Source organism: Anolis carolinensis, chromosome 4 (assembly GCF_035594765.1).
Source record: "Anolis carolinensis isolate JA03-04 chromosome 4, rAnoCar3.1.pri, whole genome shotgun sequence".
NCBI classification, from domain to species: domain Eukaryota; kingdom Metazoa; phylum Chordata; class Lepidosauria; order Squamata; family Dactyloidae; genus Anolis; species Anolis carolinensis.
In genome coordinates this window covers 109320427-109340615 of record NC_085844.1, presented here as the reverse complement: position 1 = coordinate 109340615, position 20189 = coordinate 109320427, and the positions used below count along the sequence as shown (strand labels likewise).

Here is a 20189-nt window from a genome sequence, read left to right as displayed (position 1 = left end):
ACAAATGTGAACTCCACAAATTCAGTGGAGCATGGCCCTATATAAATATGCAATGGATGTAACACATAAACTCTATCCCATAATTTTCTGGATCTTTATTGAACTTAATGTGACTTTCTAACCAGAAATCAAGCATGGGTCTTGGTATTAAACTTCCTCTCCCATGTTTATGAGATGCATGAGAAATTACATGGGGAATTCCATATGAAGGCTGGGAGCTAGTTGGTCTACAATGCTATACAGAAGTGGCAAAGGAAGAAAGTGAAGTCTGCTTTGAGCTGTATTTCTCCAATGTCTTACTTACATCATGGCTATAGCATATGTTGCATTTTTTACCCATCACCACCTTTGTAGTCATGTTGGTGTAGTTCACTATTAGGATTCCAATGCATGGAGCTAAAGGGGAAAAATCCAAAAGGAACAAAATATCTTCTTTCCCAATATCCACCCTCTGATAATTTGTGTGAGAGACAGATTATCAATATCTGGCTCAGGGTGGTTAAGAGGAATTACCTTGGATGAAATTACTTTGATTATTTCTTAAAGGGTAGGACTGTCAGCTCATTTAATATTTTTTTCTAGTTGATTAATTATCTGACTTCCTACTGATTACCTAATTGATTTCATGTAAATAAAATGTCTACTTTGTGAAACTTGAGTCAGAATGTCCTTCCAGAATTCTGGGGGAAAGGGGAGAAAACACTGAAAGTTCTCCTGCTGGCACTGTCTCCAATACATACATTACTACTGTGATTCATTTCCATATCATACACAAACAAGATCAGACCGCTTGAACTGACTGCAGTTCACCTGCTATCAAGTGCCTTCCAGAGCTTAGTTTTTCTAGGCCACTACAAATTATATGTTTGTACTCAGAGTTCAAGGGGTTTGGCAGTACAGCTAATCTCACCTACTTTCTGAAAAGTCTCTTTAAAATCTACAAAGGACATGCTTTAGAGGAGGTAGATGTGGTTACAGCACATTGTGTTCAGAACCCCTTTATCATTCCACCAAAAATTGAGAAGTAGTCATTGTGATTTTCTGTGAGCAGAACTTTGTGTCCAGAATGTCAATTTTAGTGAAATGCTTTGAGTTGTAAAATAAAATAAAATACTATAATCTTTTAAATTTCCATCATTAGAATTCATGAATACTGCCCTAATATGAAATAATAGTCCTTCATTGAATTGATATTTAAGGGAATAAAGTATGATTTTGACCCAATAGGCATTGCAATAAACCATGTTCAACATTGCAAGAATGAGCTGCAGGGAATACATATTTAAAACATCACTTTGACCCAGTAGGCATTACAATAAACTATGTTCAGAAATGAACTACAGCAAGCTTCCCTCTCTCTCTCTCTCTTTTTAAATCAGTTGTGAGAAAGATGCTAAAACTTTAATTTCCATTTTGGACTATGCCTGATTTTGTCTTGGTATGAAGTTTGTCTAAACTATGGCTAATCATAACCATGATTTGTTAAGATAACGGATCTTCATAACTCACACATTGAAGTTGATCTCTTTCAAACAAATCACAATTAAAATTAAATACAATCTAGCATATTCTGACAAAACAAGCAGTATTTTTCTATTTAAAAAATGAAAGTTACATCCTCCAATCTCTCCTGATCAAAAGAGAAGAAGTAAGGAAGGGAAGTGTGTGGAACTGTAGCATCTTACACCTTGTTTCTATAATAATAAGCTAGAATGTATTGATTGCTAACAGTATCAGACATTCTTTAATGAAACTAATTTTCTGGATGCATTTCAATCTGAATTCAATTCCAGTTTTGGCACAGAAATTGTCTTAGTCACTCTGCATAATTGCTTAATTTGAAGTGTTGGAATGTGACCATATTTTTCTTCATTATCTTTCAGTAGCTTTTAAAACCATGGATCATGGTGTCCTATTTGAGAAACTATCTGAGTTAGAAATACAGTTTTCCAGCAGTACCATTCTGACTTAGATAACTAATTTCAGAAGGTAGCATACAGAGGATATTTCCTGGCTCTTCAGGTTGAGTTTCCACAGAGTTTAGATTTGTTTCCCACCTACTGGGGATGGGCAATCTGAAATTTTGAAGTATGTTGTCATTAATACACTGATGTCTTGGATCTCTATCATTTTTTTCTTTAGAGTTTAATCTATGCCTTGCTGAAACAATTCCATGAATGAGGTTTAACAAATAAAGTTCAGTTTAGATAAGACTTGGGTGTTTTAGTTAGTCCCTCCCCCCCTCTTTGAGAGAATGAATAGTGTTCAACCTGTCCTAGCTGTTTGCACATCTCCAAAGTAACAAGTTGATCATTTTGAATTCATATCTGCCATTCTTTGGAAGGCTCTTAAATTTCTGGTGTCAGTCTATATTAATATGAATTGTATTTCAGCCCTTGATTTCCAATTGTTGTATCACCTTTCGTTGTTTAGACTTAATGAATTGGAGGATAACTACAGGGCATATCACTTTGCTGTAGACTAATTTGCTTTGTCATGTTTCTTAGAAATAATCATGTATATGAGAGAGGGTTTATATAGGAAAAATAGTCTATTTGCAAATTTGTATTTAATAGTATTATCAGAGATGTAGTGTACATAGATTGGATATTGTAATAGGTGTCTAATGGGGGGCAAGAGACTGCATCCACTCCATTACCATATGAAAGGATTATTTTGCCTGGTACTACTTTAATCTGGGCCCTTGAGCCTGAAAATAAATTGCTAGAACTTGTCTCCTAGTTTAAGACATTTTTCTCCTTACTTTCTTCAAGGCAGTAACTGAAGGGATCTAATTACATGCTTTTTAATTAGTGTGCTTATCACAGCCATTCACTGTTTTGCAAACCTCTGCAAAGTTTTATCTAGTTGACTTCATCCTTATAGGAAAGGACTTTTCTGATACCATATATCAAGAAAAGTTGCAGAGTTAGGAAAGTTTTGACCCTGTTTGATCCTCGTATACTGCTAAGCCTACAATGATTATGGGAGGAAGAATAAAGGAGTAAGGATCAACTCAAATCACCAATTCACATTAGGGTCCAACACCATGCCTGTTGTATGAAGAATAATGCTGAAATATATTGGAGGTGTGTTGCATATTGTGGTAGATATTTTTCATGATCCATGGTTTCATGATATGTAGGAGGATGAATCAGAGAGATTTTCCTCCCATAGCTGTAAGAAAACATTATCATAATGTGAATAGAAGGGACACTTCCTAGTAGCTTTATATAATAATTTATGACATTTTTCCATTCCACATTCCATCATGTTGTCACACTTGATGATGGTTTATTAACTGGAGATGAATTTCCAGAACTGCATTTCTTTTTTCATGATGCTATTATAGTCAAAAGCTAAAGTGGGAGGTGGGAACTGATATCAGGGACTTCTAATGGAAGTCTTTTTAAAACAGCTTTCTAGTTTCTAAGATTTTATGAGGTATTTCCTACGAGGAGCTGAAGACAAACCTTTGTGAAGAGCTCAAAGATCTTCAATCATCCTCTGGGATTTTGAATTGATCCCTATATTTTTTTTCTTTCCCATGTTACTATTATACAATCTTTTGTCCACATATATTGTTTCATTAGTTGCATTCTATTGTTCTTTTCTAAGCTACCATGATTTGGAGATTTTTCACAGATCTTTTGAACTCAGTTTTCTTTGTTCTTGAGGAGTAATATATGGAACACTGAGCATAGATAGATAAATATAGACAACTCATGAAATAATGAAACCACTCATGAACACTAGATTGAAATAGACTCTATTTAAACTATCACATATTTATAGTAATTATTCCTAGAGTTGTGGGATTTACCTTGAAAGAGATGAGCAGAGTGGGAGTAACTTAATACAGGAGCACATGGGACAGGAAGTCTCTACCAGACCTCCTCTCCAGCTTCCACTAAACAGAATACCTAAGCCTCAGAGAAAAACTCCAATCCAGGTTTCTCACTGGTCAGACATATTCTGGAAAGCCAAGCTGAGAGTCAAATCATTAAGATGGTTTTATAAAGGGTGATTTTTTTCAGGTCAAAACCGAGGCCACTTTTCACTTCAATGATAAAGTGACATGCAGAGACAATTCCAAAGATCTACCTTTAATGTACGATGTTAGAACTACCCCAATACTCTAATCTTGATGCTTCTCTGATGGAAATATCTTCATTATGTTTTTTAATAAAATAAGTTGTAAAAACAATGGAAAATGTGCAAAATTATCATAATCTTCCCTCCATGGAAAAACTCAAATCTTTCCCACATATACGAGGACAAAATAGAGAAAGATTTACATCCCTGTAGTGTACAGACTGTTATTACTGTTATAATGATTTGCATTTATATGGCATTCTTCCCCATTGAAACTATGAGTAGTATATATTTTCCATGATTTTTATATGTAATAGAAAATATATGACATGTAACCCTCTTCAAACCCATATAATCTCCACATACAAAATCAGTCAAAATGTATTTTTCAGCTGGAAATAACCTCTAGAGGTATGATTTTCTCCTTTGTGGATGTATAACTAACAAAGTGAAAGTATTAATGCTTTTCTTTTCTTTTATCCTCTCTATGGAAGTAAATACTTTTGGAAGAGGTTGGGGATAAAGGAGAAAGTAGAGTCTAGTGACTATAGGAATTAAAAATAAAGCATGTTCTCAACCTAGGTACCAATTTGTAGTCACAATTGGATTTGCTTGCTACAAATTGGATGATTAGATAGACAAACAAAAACACAAATATTTGAACACTTTGTTTTCTACATATTTCATTGTGTGCTTGCCTTTTAGGATTTTTCTGACACTTCCCAATGGATAATTTCTGTAACTCATATTAGCATCTTTTCAGCAAAAGACAAAATCTCTAGCTTGTTTCTTAAAACACACACAGTTCTTCTACTATCATCTTTGAGTTAGTATCATACAGAGTATTTTCAGCTTTGGCTGGGCATTTCTGCTTCATCCTTGTGACTTGAACAGAGACTCAAAATCTACTTGACACTGTGGATAGTACATCTGTAGCAGCTGTAATTTAATGTGAGCCATTTGAAGTGGCTGGAGATTTCAGAAGGTCAGTCAATGTCCTGTGAAACAGGACATTGAAAATCATTCAGAGCCCTGAGAGCTGCTGTTGAAGCAAGGATCAAGACATTGTTTTGTACACTTCTTAGAAAATGCAAAGTTTAAAAAAGACTGAAGTAAGATGGCATATAGAAATGTATTTGCATTGTAATGCTTTTGCTGAAGCAGAAAGTTGAGTTTCAAGTGGAAAGGGGCAGATATGCATTTGCAAGGTAAAGAAAGCTAAGTGTATGTGGTACAAAGGGAAAAGGATCTTCCAGGTGTGAGTTTTTTTAGTGTTATTGGTCAAAAGATGAGGACAGCTATACTATATTTTCTTCTTTAGAAGTGGTGGGGGAAGAAAGAGAGGGGATGGTAAACATTTGTAAGAAAACTGCCACAGGAAAGCTAAGAAAGGAATCAGGAATGGTTTTGGGGCAGAAAGTTGAACTCTGCTTTTATGACTCTAGATTACATCACACTGTTTTTTTCTAACCATCAATTGGTGAATAACCTTCCTTTGAAGTTTCTATGAGTATTAATTCATTTTTAAAAACGATTGCAGGGACTCCAGCACTGTTTAATATCAATATTTTTCCCCAGAACCAGGAATGAATTTTCAGATTTCTCTAGTTTGTGGTAATGAACAAAAGACATTTTTGAATCCCTAGAGTATTCCAGAAGTAGATATTTTTTTCCCTGAACTCACTGTAGTTGCCCACATCTATCTCAGAGGAGCATATTTTTTGTTTGAGAATTATCAATAGAATTCAGTTGCTGAATATTATTTAAAGTCTAAAGATTTACCAAATGAGAAAACAGACATACAAAACAATACAAAAACAGTTATCATGAACTAAAGAAGTAGAGACAAATGCTTATTTTGGAGAATGTCTGTCCATATGTTAACCCCTCCTACTTATTAATATCTGACAGTGTCTTGATCCATATTCACTCATTGCAGGAATTCATCTTAACTAGTCTTATCTGCCAAAGCTCTAAAATTTTCAACAAGCTTTTAGGTAATGCAAAAAAACCAAAACAAAGCCAAAACAAAACAATAACAACCCTACTCTTCATCTAGCTTTTGAGAAATCTGGAAGATATGTTTTCATGGATGTATCATGTAGTGCTCTCTGTCTCAATTTCAATTATTTTTATATGTGTGTATTTGACTGTGCTAAGCTTCTTCAAATGTTTTTTTAAAAAGCAGACTAAACATTTTGAAGAACAATGATCACATTTCTATCAATTTTTCCTCTGAATTAAGTCCCACAGGATTTAATATGGCTTATTCCTATGTAATCATCATGCTTAGGATTGTAGACTTAGGCCAATTCTGCACAGTCATTTAAACTGACTCAGGATGTGGATTAAAGCTGCAGCAATCCCAAGAACCAGTTAGAGGCTAAGACAGTGGCCACAAAGATCTGCTTGTTTCAGTTCAGTTACATATCAGATTTTTTTCCCCTTATCTTGTCTATAACGATGTGCCAATGGGAAGAAGCATGTCCAATAGGGATCAGCACTGGAGCCAGGCAGGGCACAGCGACATAGGGGCTACAACCTTTGGTAGGCCTGGGATTGCATCTAGCCACCCCTCAAGGGAAAGCCTGGGGTGTGGGTTAGGAGTGGGGAAAAAAACCTTGAGGAAGCGGGTTATTTTAACATGCTTCCTACCGGGTTTCTGCCATGTCTGGTAGGGCCCTTAGAGCTGTGGCTTACTTTATGGAATCAATCCATCCATAGTCTTTTCCTACTGCCTTCCACTTTACCATTTTTCCTCCAATCCCTCATTTTAACATCTTTTCCAATCAGTCACACCTTAGTTTAGTCATATTCATTTCACATTTTTGGCATTCTGAAATGACAAATGGATGAAAAGGTTCATAGAAAACCACCCCCCTTTCTTAACTCTGCAGATTCAGAGGACTGGAATTTTCTCCTTCCTCAGAGGAATTGTTTTTCTTTTTTCAAGGTTTTGGCCTTTGAATAACCCTTTTTAGATTGATTTTTTTCTGCGAAAATCTCACATGCTGTAAAGCATTCTAAACAGCTTTCTAGGATACCTACAGTTCACACAGAATACTAGTCGGGACTGTAAGGCCTTTTCATTGCTCCACATGAAACTCAGATTACATCAAAGATCCAGAAAATGAAAAGTTTGTAAGAAATGTTAATGTAATTATTCAATAGTGAATAAACTTTTAAAAATCTAATCAAATTGCATTAGAATAAGGAGAAATGATAAGTTTATTTTAAATTCCCATTTAAATTCAATTTCTTCCCTAAAAGTCTTGCCAATATGAAACTAAAACATACCCATTACTACATTCTTTCTCACCCTTGCTTTGAGATTGAAACAGGAAAATAAGTGTGCCAGTTTTTGTAACCTGTATTTCCCATTTACAGTGCTGTCCCAGGAATCCTTCTATTGTAATACTTTTCTCCATCTCTAATAAGGATGGGATTTCCATATGAATCTCATTCAAAGTCACAATATGAAATGCCTCAAAATTCAGTTTTCTGGGAAAGATGTGGAACCTCCATGTCAGGAGTTCTGAGCTTCTGATCCTCCAGTTCTATAGCTCAGATATCAGAAATCTCCATAACCAAGTCCAACTATGAAAGATTCTGGGAGCTGACATAAAAACATCTGGAGAGCCCAAACTCTTTGATATGGAAAATAGGAAGACTACCTAACTGCAAAAAAGATTATCTGGATCAAATGCTGGGAGCACAAAACCTCTCTTACCCTTCTAGACTTTTTAAATGTTTGAGCAGAAAAATGGTGGTGGTTGGTGTTTCCCTTCAAAGGAGCACTAAAAGGGTAGAAAAGATTGGTGTTTCTTTTAGGTTCTTCTGGGATAGATTGAGCTCCCAACTTTCACCACTTTACATATTATAAATTTATAATATTGATCCCTAAACTTGCTCTGTACTTATGCATGAGGTTGACTTTTTGTGAGTATATATGGTTGTTTGTTCCTATCTCTGCATAGGACAAACCAATATTTCTCATGTGGCTAACTCTGTATTGCTAAGGAAGGTTATCCATGATAGGCAAGCTTAATTTCAGGGTTGCTTCTCCATGATTACTGTGGAATGTAGACTAAATTATCAGTTTTTGAACACTTTTTGAAACCCCCAAACGGTAGAGAACTATATGATCATTTCTCAAGAATATTCCCTTACAGCGGCTTGTGGGTGCATTAATTATTTTCCCTTCATCCAACAATAGTAAAAAGGTCTTTGACCTGGCAATTCCACAAAGCAGATACTATTAGATCAGAAGATCAAATGGTGATTTCATTTTTCCTGACAAACATGTACCATTATTTCCTGGCAGCTCATACAAACCATTAGCGCAGTGGACAAAGATGAGCCACCTCGGGGGCACAAATTCTTTTTTGAGCTCGTGCCAGAATACACAGTCCATCCAAATTTCTCTGTTGTAGACAACAAAGGTAGGCTTTTCTTATTGCTTTTATCTATTCTGTTTTCATCTCTTCCCCTCAAACTTATTAATGGGATTTTTGATATCTCATGCTTCATTTTTTTCTGGTTCAGATAACACAGCTGGCATCATAACAAGAAGGAATGGATACAGCCGCAGCAAAATGAGCACCTATCTCCTGCCAGTGATAATATTTGATAATGACTACCCCATCCAAAGTAGCACTGGGACATTAACTATCAGGGTGTGCGGCTGTGATAGCCGAGGGAACATGCAGTCCTGTAATGCTGAAGCTTTACTTCTTCCTGCAGGCCTGAGCACAGGAGCACTCATTGCTATTCTTCTCTGCATCATTATTCTTCTGGGTAGGTGACATGTTTCCTATATCTTGCCATATCACTAAAAATAACTGAAATATCCTGATGGTAAATACTTCACACCGGGATCTATCTTCTCAACATCCTATTAATCAGGTCTGTGCAACCTATGACTCACAAATATTTACTTATATATATTTCAGCTTTTTTGTAATATGAGATTTAAGGCAGCTACAAACCATTAGTTCAGTGGCCAAATCTGTTAGAATAGACAAAAGCTCTCTTGTTTTGGCAGACAAAAGAAGCAGCAAGATTGACACATTTAGAAAGTCTCTGGTTCCACTGAACTGTTTGGCTTGAGGATAGTAGAAACAGAACTAATGTGTTAACAATCTCTCATTTGCAACTAAATCAATTTATTATGCAGGATCAAAGTGGAAAAGCAACACCAAGTAGCTATGCATATGACAGCAACATGATACTGATAACCACTAGACATGAGTGATCCATGAAAAAAATGGTTCTAAACTCACTTCTAAAGTAGGAGGCGCTGGCGCTTTGTTTCTGAAACTGCTTCTGAAATTTGACCCAAAAAAGTTTTGAAACTTAAGAATATTTGGAATATTCAAAATTAATTCGTTAATGGTGGACACGCATGCGCAGTAGCCAGAAACAGCACCGGGGGGGGGGGGGGGAATTTACAGCTCTCCCAACCTCATTTTTTGAGCTATCTTCTTCAAACTTGGTACAGTGGTAGAACACATTTAACACTCCTAGCTCACCAAAACGTTCCCCTTATCCTCTGATTTTTGGTGAATTTCATAACTTTTATAATAAACCATTTTTTAATAATTGCAGAAATCTGTTCCTGGTTTGAAAGTCTTATTTCCTGTTTCATTGGGTTATCTTTACTTTGAAAGTCATTGTTATACTTCAGAAACTTTGTTTTTGTGGCTGAAACTTTGTTAAATTGGTGGACAGTGTCTCAGCAAACCATAATGTGCTCCATGCCCCCTGCACAAAGACAAAGTTCAGGCAGTGTCATAAATTTTGCCATGTTTCTATGACAGGACCAATTAGGAAATGACATTTATCACCCAGGAACAGAAATCATAGTACACCATCAAATCATTCCTGACAGATGGCCATCAGCCTCTGAATAAGGAAATCAGTTCCTGGTTTGAAAGTGCTATTTCCTGTTTCATTGGCTTTTCTGGGGCTGAGAGTGTGTGACTTGCCCAAGTGGGTGGGTGAGTGGGAAATCAAGCAACAAACAGAGTCAAACCTCTCCCCCCCCCTCCCTCCCTCCCTGCCTCCCTCTCTCTCTCTCTAAAGTTCTCATACCTTCCAAGCATTCACATACCATATGAAATTTTGGTCAAGATGATCAGAGGAGGGCAACTAAAATGATCTAGGGTCTGGAGAACAAGCCCTATGAGGAGCGGCTTAAAGAACTGGGCATGTTTAGCTTGAAGAAGAGAAGGCGGAGATAGAGGAGGGCCATGAGGAGGGCCATGTATAAATATGTGAGGGGAAGTCATAGGGAGGAGAAAACTTGTTTTCTGCTGCCCTGGAGACTTAGGACACAATGGAACAATGGCTGCAAACTACAGGAAAGAAGATTTCATCTGAACATTAAGAAGAAATTCCTCACTGTGAGAACTGTTCAGCAGTGGAACTCTCTGCCCTGGAGTGTGGTGGAGGCTATTTCTTTGGAGGCTTTTAAGCAGAGGCTGGATGGCCATCTGTCGAGGGTGCTTTGAATACGATTTCCTGCTTCTTGGCAGAATGGGGTTGGACTGGATGGCCCAGGAATCTCCTCCAACTCTATTATTCTATGATTCTATGACTCTAAGTGAGGATAAAAGAGGGTGGGGAATGTTAAGAGGAGAGAGGGCCTGGGACATCTGGGAATTGTAGTTTTAAAGTGGGCATTGGAGAAACGTCTGCTTCAGCCCAATGCTTTTATAAATGGGGAAAATTCAGAGGTTTCATTCTGCTTAATTTTTAAAGCTATTGAGATGAAATTTGCCAAAATGGAAGCAAATATTCATCACTCTTTGCCTATTAAGTTTCAAAATGTTTGAAACTGATTTTTTAGGAATTTTCAAACAACATTTTTTTAAAACACTACCAGAACGATGTCCCCGCCTCTCTGTCCCTCTTCCTTCCACCCTGATTGGCTGAGAGGCATGCCAACATGGCTTCACCTCTCAGAGGGACTACAGCTACATCCAAAGACATCAGAGACAGACGAAATAAGGTGTTTTTTTTAATTCAAATTCTTAATATTAGGAAGGCAGTGAGCAGATGTTTCAAAACTCGCTTCAAAAGTGCTTTTGAACCGAATTTGAAACAAATGTAATGGACTAACAAAAATTGCCCAACCCTAATAACCACATTTTGAGAGGCAATCTATTTATCAGAACTTTGGATGAGCTAAACCTGAAAAAAATCACTGCAGGACTTGTGGGTTCTGATAGATAACTTCCAAGTTAATTTGCATATATGTTAACAAGTATTCCATACTTGCCAGCACTGAATAACACTGAAAAGGCTAGTTATTAGGATTGTGCAAAAAATCAGAATCAATCAGAATTTGGATCTGGACATACAAATTTGGACATACAAAGATGGGTTCCAAAGCATGCAGGAAAGGTGGGGAAGATTTAGAATTTGAATCACTTACCCCCTTTTTTTTGGGAATATTCTGCAATGTTCAGATGTCTCCCAAGGTCTATTTAATTTTCACAACCATTAAGCAACTTTGGTAAAGCCAATGGAACTTAAAGTTAAGGCCAAGGGAACTTTTAAAAACTCATTTTTGGGGCCACATTTTTGCCAGCACTGTCAGAAGGGAGGTGATGGGCATGGCCAATCACAGCCATCTTGACTGTAGTTTGGGAAGGCCAGACCCCCAATGGTTAAGGCCCTGCCATAAACTACATTTCCCAGGATGCAAAGCTGCTCAGTAGCCAAATGAGCAGAGAACATAAACTGCTTTTAAAAAAAACCCCAATGCTTTTACTTTGGCCCAATTGCCATGAGGAAGGCGATGTGTGTGTGTGTGTGGGGGGGGGGGGGGGGGAGCCAATAATGATAAAATAAAATTACTGAATCTGCAGAAAGAATTAAAAGTAAGTTTAATAGTATAAATCTCTACTAAGTTGAAATTAAGTGATTGATTATGTGTCATATAGACAGACATTCAAGGGGATTGTTGTTGCTTCTTGAGGGACTAATTGATTTGCTCTAAGTCAACCTCTGTGCTGGGCTGTAAAAAAAAAGTAATGACCTATATCAGACATGGGCAAACTTTAGCCCTCCAGGTGTTTTGAAATTCAACTCCCACAATCCCTAACATTGTGGGAGTTGAAGTCCAAAACACCTGGTGGGCCAAAGTTTGCCCATGCCTGACCAATACGGATCTGTCTTGAGGGTCCCCTCCGGCTCAATAGGGGAAGCAAATGGATGTCAGGAAAGGTTGGATTGTATCTTCCTGCTTGGAAAAAAGGGGGTCAGTCTGTACTATGATTTTTTTTTCTCCACCAATTTAACACAATTTAAATTTGTGCCACCAAACAAAGTTTCTGGAGTAGAACAACTACTTTCAAAGTAAAGACCACGCAGTGAAACAGGAAAATAACACTTTCAAACCAGGAACAGATTTTCTTTATTATTAAAAAAATGTTTTGTTATTTAAAAAAAACCCTGAAAATTCACCAAAAATCCATGGATAAGTCAAACATTCTGAAATTTGGTATGCTAACAGAGGTAAATGTGTTATACGATGGTAGCAAGCTTCATCAGGATAGCTCAAAAATGAGGGAGAAAGAAGCCCCTCAATTTTCCGCACTGACAGTAATGTTTTCCTTAATGGGATGCCTGGCTTGACAGCAGTGTGTGCGAAAAAGACCTTGGAGTCCTTGTGGACAACAAGTTAAACATGAGCCAACAATGTGATGCGGCTGCTAAAAAAGCCAATGGGATTCTGGCCTGCATCAATAGGGGTATAGCATCTAGATCCAGGGAAGTTATGCTCCCCCTCTATTCTGCCTTGGTCAGACCACACCTGGAATACTGTGTCCAATTTTGGGCACCACAGTTGAAGGGAGATGTTGACAAGCTGGAAAGCGTCCAGAGGAGGGCGACTAAAATGATTAAGGGTCTGGAGAACAAGCCCTATGAGGAGCGGCTTAAAGAGCTGGGCATGTTTAGCCTGCAAAAGAGAAGGCTGAGAGGAGACATGATAGCCATGTACAAATACGTGAAGGGAAGTCATAGGGAGGAGGGAGCATGCTTGTTTTCTGCTGCCCTGCAGACTAGGACACGGAACAATGGCTTCAAACTACAGGAAAGGAGATTCCACCTGAACATCAGGAAGAACTTCCTCACTGTGAGGGCTGTTCGACAGTGGAACTCTCTCCCCGGGGCCGTGGTGGAGGCTCCTTCTTTGGAGGCTTTTAAGCAGAGGCTGGATGGCCATCTGTCGGGGGTGCTTTGAATGCGATTTCCTGCTTCTTAGCAGGGGGTTGGACTGGATGGCCCATGTGGTCTCTTCCAACTCTACTATTCTATGATTCTATGATTCTATGATTAATGCACATGCTCGACTACCATTACCATTAACGCCCTCTACTTTTGAACACAGTTTAGAACTATTTTTTTTGGATCGCACATGCCTAATAGTTATGAGTGAAGCTCACTTTGATAGCTGAATCTGAACATGCTAAATCAGGAATTATATTTACATTCTGTTGCCACTATAGCTATTCTTCATCAGCCTGGACCTCCCTTTTGGTGACTCATGCATGAGCCTAGAAGATCTTGATCATTTTCTTTTTTTAGATGTCACATGCAGAGTTGGACCATAAATCTTAGCATGTGTGCAACCAAACATGATTTAATCAACATAGGATATCATTACCTCATATGTGGTTGTTTGTATTCTAAATCAGTGCAGTGTATGTTACAATTCTGCCAAGTAAACTACCTCACTGGATGATGGCAGAATTTTATCTCTGCCACTATTTTTCCACTAAGACTATAACATTATGTAACAGAATTTGAAAAAAAAATCTGTTCCTGGTTTGAAAGTGTTATTTCCTTTTTTTTAATTGTGTGGTATTTATTTTGAAAGTAGTTGCTATGCTCCAGAAAATTTGTTTTTGTGGCTACCACAAACTATATTGAATTGGTTGAGATTCTATGAGATATTAATTGAAAATCTATATTTTTGCAGTTTAATAAACTTTTCCATGTTTTTATGATAGAACCAATTAGGAAATGACATTTATAACCCAGGACCAAAAATCATGTTATATAATGTAAATTATTTACGATTTTTGCCTTTCCAATATGACAATATACACTGACAGCATTTATGCAATAGAATATCTCACTGATTCCAGAAATCTGGTAGATAATTAAATGTCAGTCCACACAATACACAAGAAAAGGCAGATCAGGTCAGTTTGTTTAGAAATTGAGTAAAAAACAAATTCCTTAGTCAATATAAATTCCAAGATAATTAATAAAAATATCCCAGAAGACAAAAAAACCTACTGAATCTCTATCTCATGAAACAGCAATTATAAACTTTAACATTTGTTTCAATTGTTCATTTTCAGATTTAAAGATGGAGAAATATAAACTTCACTGTTACAGAATTATATAATGGAGAGAGAGTTAAAACTGAGGCCAAACTGTTATCAACATTTAAATAATAGAATAGAAATAATAATTAATTCACTAGAGTAAAGCACACATCTATGCAATTAATAAATTAATTAGATGTGTGTCCTCCTCTTTTTTCCAAGAACTCATTATTTTTGCAATGGAGTGCAATCGTGGTTAACAACAGTTATAACAAACCACTAAAAGTTTATAGTAGTAGATGAAGTGAGGCACACATGCATGCACAAATGGTGTATTTGTCTCACCTCCTGCAGCTTAATAGGGTGATTAAATTCATGGAGAGATTTTACAAGTTCATAAAAGGCTCCAAATACTGAGAACAGCAAAAGAAGCCACATCTCCTAATACGATGGAACCTTCTTTAAAGATCAATCTGTTAAGTGGCAGTCTTTAAGTATGACACTTGATGTATCACTGCTTACTGCAACGGTGAAGAGTGCTAAAGGGAACTAACTGTACAGGCTGAAGAGCCAGTAAGTGCACTCTTTGTAGATAATGCAAAAAGGAAATTCATCCATTATTCTCTACATGGGCAAGGTAAAAAAAATCAGATTCTTTAAAAGCTTGTTCTGCATGCATAGAAGGTAAATAAACTAGACAAATTCATGAATTTGCTTCAGGAATATGCTTCTCTTGCCCCCCTCCCCCCCACACGATTCCTAGTATATATGATCCCCTTTCAGTCATTTGGCATGTAGAGGGTTGCAACTAGCCACACAATGACACATCTGCTGTCCATACAAGCTTCAGTTAGTGTGTGATCATTGCCCTTCTGAAGAAAGTCCTATGTGTACAGAGATGTATGTACTAGAATTTGGAAGCAATGCATTATAAATAATGCAATTATGTCTAATAAATCACTGGGGGAGAGAGAAGTACGAATGTAGCTGCAATTTTAAAATGATGCAATGAGTGAAAAATCCTTCCAGAAAATGCTACCGGAACATGGCCATACAGCCCGAAAAACTCACAGTAACCCAGTTATTCCAGCCATGAAAGCAGTCAACAACACAATCCTGCCACTGATCTAATGAGAAGTATTCTTAGTTATGAAAAATCTCACAACAGTACAACCTTTATATCTCCCCTGGACTGTGGTGGAGGCTCCTTCTTTGGAAGCTTTTAAGCAGAGGCTGGATGGCCATCTGTCGGGGGTGCTTTGAATGCGATTTCCTGCTTCTTGGCAGGGGGTTGGACTGGATGGCCCATGAGGTCTCTTCCAACTCTACTATTCTATGATTCTATGATTCTATGATCCACAGGACCAATTTCTGTGGTTTCATTTATCCACATCTGACAAAATATGATTTTTCAAGGCATTTCCTAAGCCGTTCAACATGACTTTAAGGTTTCTGCAGGCTAATAATCCTTTATTTCAATAGAGTTCTACATGTGAACTCAAAGTCCAGGAATGTATTCCCTGTGTCATTTGTACTGTAATGTACAATGAAATAGATGATGTATTACATTTCAAAGAAGTCAATGGATTAAAAACAATGAATTGCTTTTCAAACTCTATCACGAGTTATGGGGATAGTTTTGATTTTTTTAAAGTACAGCATTGCTATAGGGGTCCTTCTATGCAACTGATATTGACTGTAGAAGAAATTCAGTACATATACATTTGCAGTTGAATGGAGGTCCTTTCAGACTTACATCTACAGGACCTAGGGAACATGTTCAATAAATAAGAAGATGTTTAAATCCCTATGTGGAGCAATGTCTGAAATAATTTCATGTATAAATGGTCAGCGATTTGCAGCAGATAAATATTTTGCTTGTATGTCCAGAAATCAGTCCTATTGTGTTATTGTGATGGAAAATGCCTTGACTTTCTCTGCAAAGTCCCCTTCACTTTAATAAGAGAATCAAGGTTATGTTTTAAACTTCCTTACTAAGATGAGTGTTTAGATAGTTACTTACCAGTTTTAAGTACAGTAGAGTCTCACTTATCCAACATAAACGGGCCGGCAGAACGTTGGATAAGCGAATATGTTGGATAATAAGGAGAGATTAAGGAAAAGCCTATTAAACATCAAAATAGGTTATGATTTTACAAATTAAGCGCCAGAACGTCATGTTATACAACAAATTTGACAGAAAAAGTAGTTCAATACGCAGTAATGTTATGTTGTAATTACTGTATTTACAAATTTAGCACCAAAATATCATGATATATTGAAAACATTGACTACAAAAATGTGTTGGATAATCCAGAATGTTGGATAAGCGAGTGTTGGATAAGTGAGACTCTGCTGTATTTTCATGTTGATCAGCTCATTATATATATTTTTTAAAAACCTAATAAATATCTATTTGTTTCCAGTTTTAGTTGTTCTGTTTGCAGCCATGAAACGACAGAGGAAGAAAGAGCCCTTGATCATTTCCAAGGATGATGTCCGAGACAATATTGTGACCTACAATGATGAAGGAGGAGGGGAAGAAGATACACAAGCTTTTGACATTGGCACACTAAGAAATCCAGAAGCCAGAGAAGAAAGTAAAATGAGAAGAGATGTAATGCCAGAAACTATTTTCCAGATAAGGAGGACTGCACCTCTCTGGGAAAATATTGATGTCCAAGATTTCATTCATCGAAGGCTAAAGGAAAATGATTTGGATCCAACTGCACCTCCTTATGATTCTTTAGCAACCTATGCATATGAAGGGAATGATTCCATAGCAAATTCACTTAGCTCTTTGGAATCACTTACTACAGATGGCAGCACTCAAGATTATGATTACCTCAGTGACTGGGGACCTCGATTTAAAAAATTAGCAGATATGTATGGTGGAGACGAGAGTGACTAATACTGCAGTCCAGTAGTTCTACTGCAGATAAAGTGTTCTCTTCTATGAACAGTACCTGCCACCTTCTATTGAAAGATGGTAACTCCATGCCAATACCACCAATACATTTGTGGAATATTTCTGTAAACTTTAGAGAGAATGAAAGGGCAGTTCTACATAAAGGGAACACCATGCTTTCACCAGGGACAGTGGAAAACTTGCACTGGATTGCACGCCAAGAATATCATTTTGTGACTCGGGCAATGGACATTGTTGATGGGATTAATGCCTCTGTAACTAGCTGAAAGTGGCCTACATTCTCTTACTTGGAAAAATACAAAAATATATAGGTGTTTGTCTTAGTAAGGGTTTGCTGAATATAGCAACATGAATGAAAATGATAAAAACCTTTTTAAAAAAGAAAAAAAAACTATGATTCACCCTCTCTGCCTAAGATGTTGGAAAGACGATATTCAACACTTATGAGAAAGATACCTAAAAAGGCTTTTTGTGCCTTTTGTAATGAGTAGAAAAAGTTTACCTTTTTCTAAAGGAACACTTTGCTTCACTTTTACTACTAACTATTTGGAACAATCTTATAATGTACCCATGTTATAATGTAATCTGAATACACTTTACAAACAAGAATGAGTATTACTGCCATATTTATTGAGTAAAACAATATCTGTGTGCTGATTCATGATATTTTTATATCTGTATATTTATATTTTTGTATTTTTTCTTAAATAAATTAGTCTTTCTTAATAGATTAATGTTCAATCTACTCAGTGCATGTGGCTTATTAGTCAACAACACAACACAGTGTATATATTGTGTTGCAAACACCGAGTCATATTTCAGTTAATGAAATCAGTGGGATTTCATCATGATTGCAGGAGATTTGTCTTAATTCTGAACTTCATCACACAAGGGAGACAAAACGGCCTGCAGCTGACTATTACCTTTGGTAAGGTAAAGGTTTCCCCTGACGTTAAGTCCAGTCGTGACCGACTCTGGGGGTTGGTGCTCATCTCCATTTCTAAGCTGAAGAGCCGGCGTTGTCCATAGACATCTCCAAGGTCATGTGGCCGGCATGACTGCATGGAGCGCCGTTACCTTCCCGCCAGAGCGGTACCTATTGATCTACTCACATTGGCATGTTTTCAAACTGCTAGGTTGGCAGGAGCTGGAGCTAACAGCGGCCGCTCCTGCCGCTCCGGGGCTTTGAACCTGGAACCTTTCGGTCTCCAGCTCAGTAATTTAATGCACTTTGCTACCGGGGCTCCGTATTACCTTGGTGGCGGTCACTATTTCACGGAATTTTGTGCATCCTGTTGCTGGTCTGCCTATTCCCTGTAATTATCCTGTCTCTTGCTGTTGATGTTTAAAACCTGTTAGTAGTTCCCAATCCCACAACATTAACATCATTTACCTTAGTTTGATGTGTCCGTTCTGCTATTCTGCTCGCATGTAGAGAATAGAGGGGTAGCATGACTTCCCTGGATCTAGACGCTCAAGTTAAACATGAGCCTACAATGTCATGCGGCAGCGAAAAAAGCCAACGAGATTCTGGCCTGCATAAATAGGGGTATAGCATCTAGATCCAGGGAAGTCATGCTACCCCTCTATTCTGCCTTGGTCAGGCCACACCAGGAATACTGTGTCCAATTCTGGGCACCTCAACTGAAGGGAGATGTTGACAAGCTGGAAAGCGTCCAGAGGAGGGTGACTAAAATGATCAAAGGTCTGGAGAACAAACCCTATGAGGAGCAGCTGAAAGAGCTGGGTATGTTTAGCCTGCAGAAGAGAAGGCCGAAAGAAGACATGATAGCCATATACAAATATGTGAGGGGAAATATGTTAGGGACTGTCTCTCCTTCTCCCATCATCAGAGGTCGCAACGACCATCCCAATGAGACTTACTCTATGTACCGGGTCCTAGAGAAGTGCACTTGGAAAGGACCAGGTGCAGAGCTTTTTCTGTTTCTGCCCCTGCCTTATGGAATGCCTTGCTGCCCTATATGAGAGCCATGTGTGAGTTGGGGCCTTTTACCCTAGCACTCAAGACATGGCTCTTTACTAGAGCTTTTAATCTATTTTAATATTTTTTAATCAATATTTGTATGTATGTATTTTTATCCTTTACAATTTTATCTTGTAAATCGCCTAGAGCATCGTGGATGGAGGGCGATTAATAAGTAATTAAATGATGATGATGATGATGATGATGATGATGATGATGATGAAGTCATAGGAAGGAGGGAGCAAGCTTGTTTTCTGCTGCCCTGCAGACTAGGGCACAGAACAATGGCTTCAAACTACAGGAAAGGAGATTCCACCTGAACATCAGGAAGAATTTCCTCACTGTGAGAGCTGTTCAGCAGTGGAACTCTCTGCCCTGGACTGTGGTTGAGGCTCCTTCTTTGGAGGCTTTTAAGCAGAGGCTGGATGGCCATCTGTCAGGGGTGCTTTGAATGCGATTTTCCTGCTTCTTGGCAGGGGGTTTGACTGGATGGCCCATCAGGTTTCTTCCAACTCTACGATTCTATGATTCTATGTTTCCATGTCACTAATATAGTACCTTCATAGAGATGGCCTCCTTTCCCATTGCCCCTTCCCCTCAGTATTCCAAAGCTATCAATTTATTTTATAGCTATAATTTGCCTTTTTGTTTTTTTGAAGCTGGAATTATGAAATGACTCTAAACCATTTTAAAAATTAAAAATCCAGAACAGTGGTAATGTGGAAAGATAGGGCTACGAAGAAAGCATAACCACAGGAAACACACATTGTCAATTGAGTGCAATTATGTGATTGGAGAAAGATGAGATATCAAAGATGCTCAACCTAGTTTGCAG

The 20189-nt window shown here is 37.7% G+C and overlaps 1 protein-coding gene across 2 annotated transcripts in view; it reads left to right on the top strand.

Annotated features, from left to right (window-relative positions):
• Positions 1 to 18098, top strand: part of cdh9 (cadherin 9) — a 165369-nt gene extending 147271 nt beyond the window's left edge. Inside the window, exons 10-12 of one of the 2 annotated variants that reach the window (XM_008114201.3) lie at positions 8420 to 8537; positions 8641 to 8892; positions 16868 to 18098. In XM_008114201.3, coding sequence (XP_008112408.1) covers positions 8420 to 8537; positions 8641 to 8892; positions 16868 to 17352 — 855 coding nt within the window. In that variant the 3' untranslated portion in view covers positions 17353 to 18098. The remainder of the gene's footprint in view (positions 1 to 8419; positions 8538 to 8640; positions 8893 to 16867) is intronic. The other variant, XM_062977618.1, reaches the window with a different exon arrangement.
• Positions 18099 to 20189: the final 2091 nt, after the last annotated feature.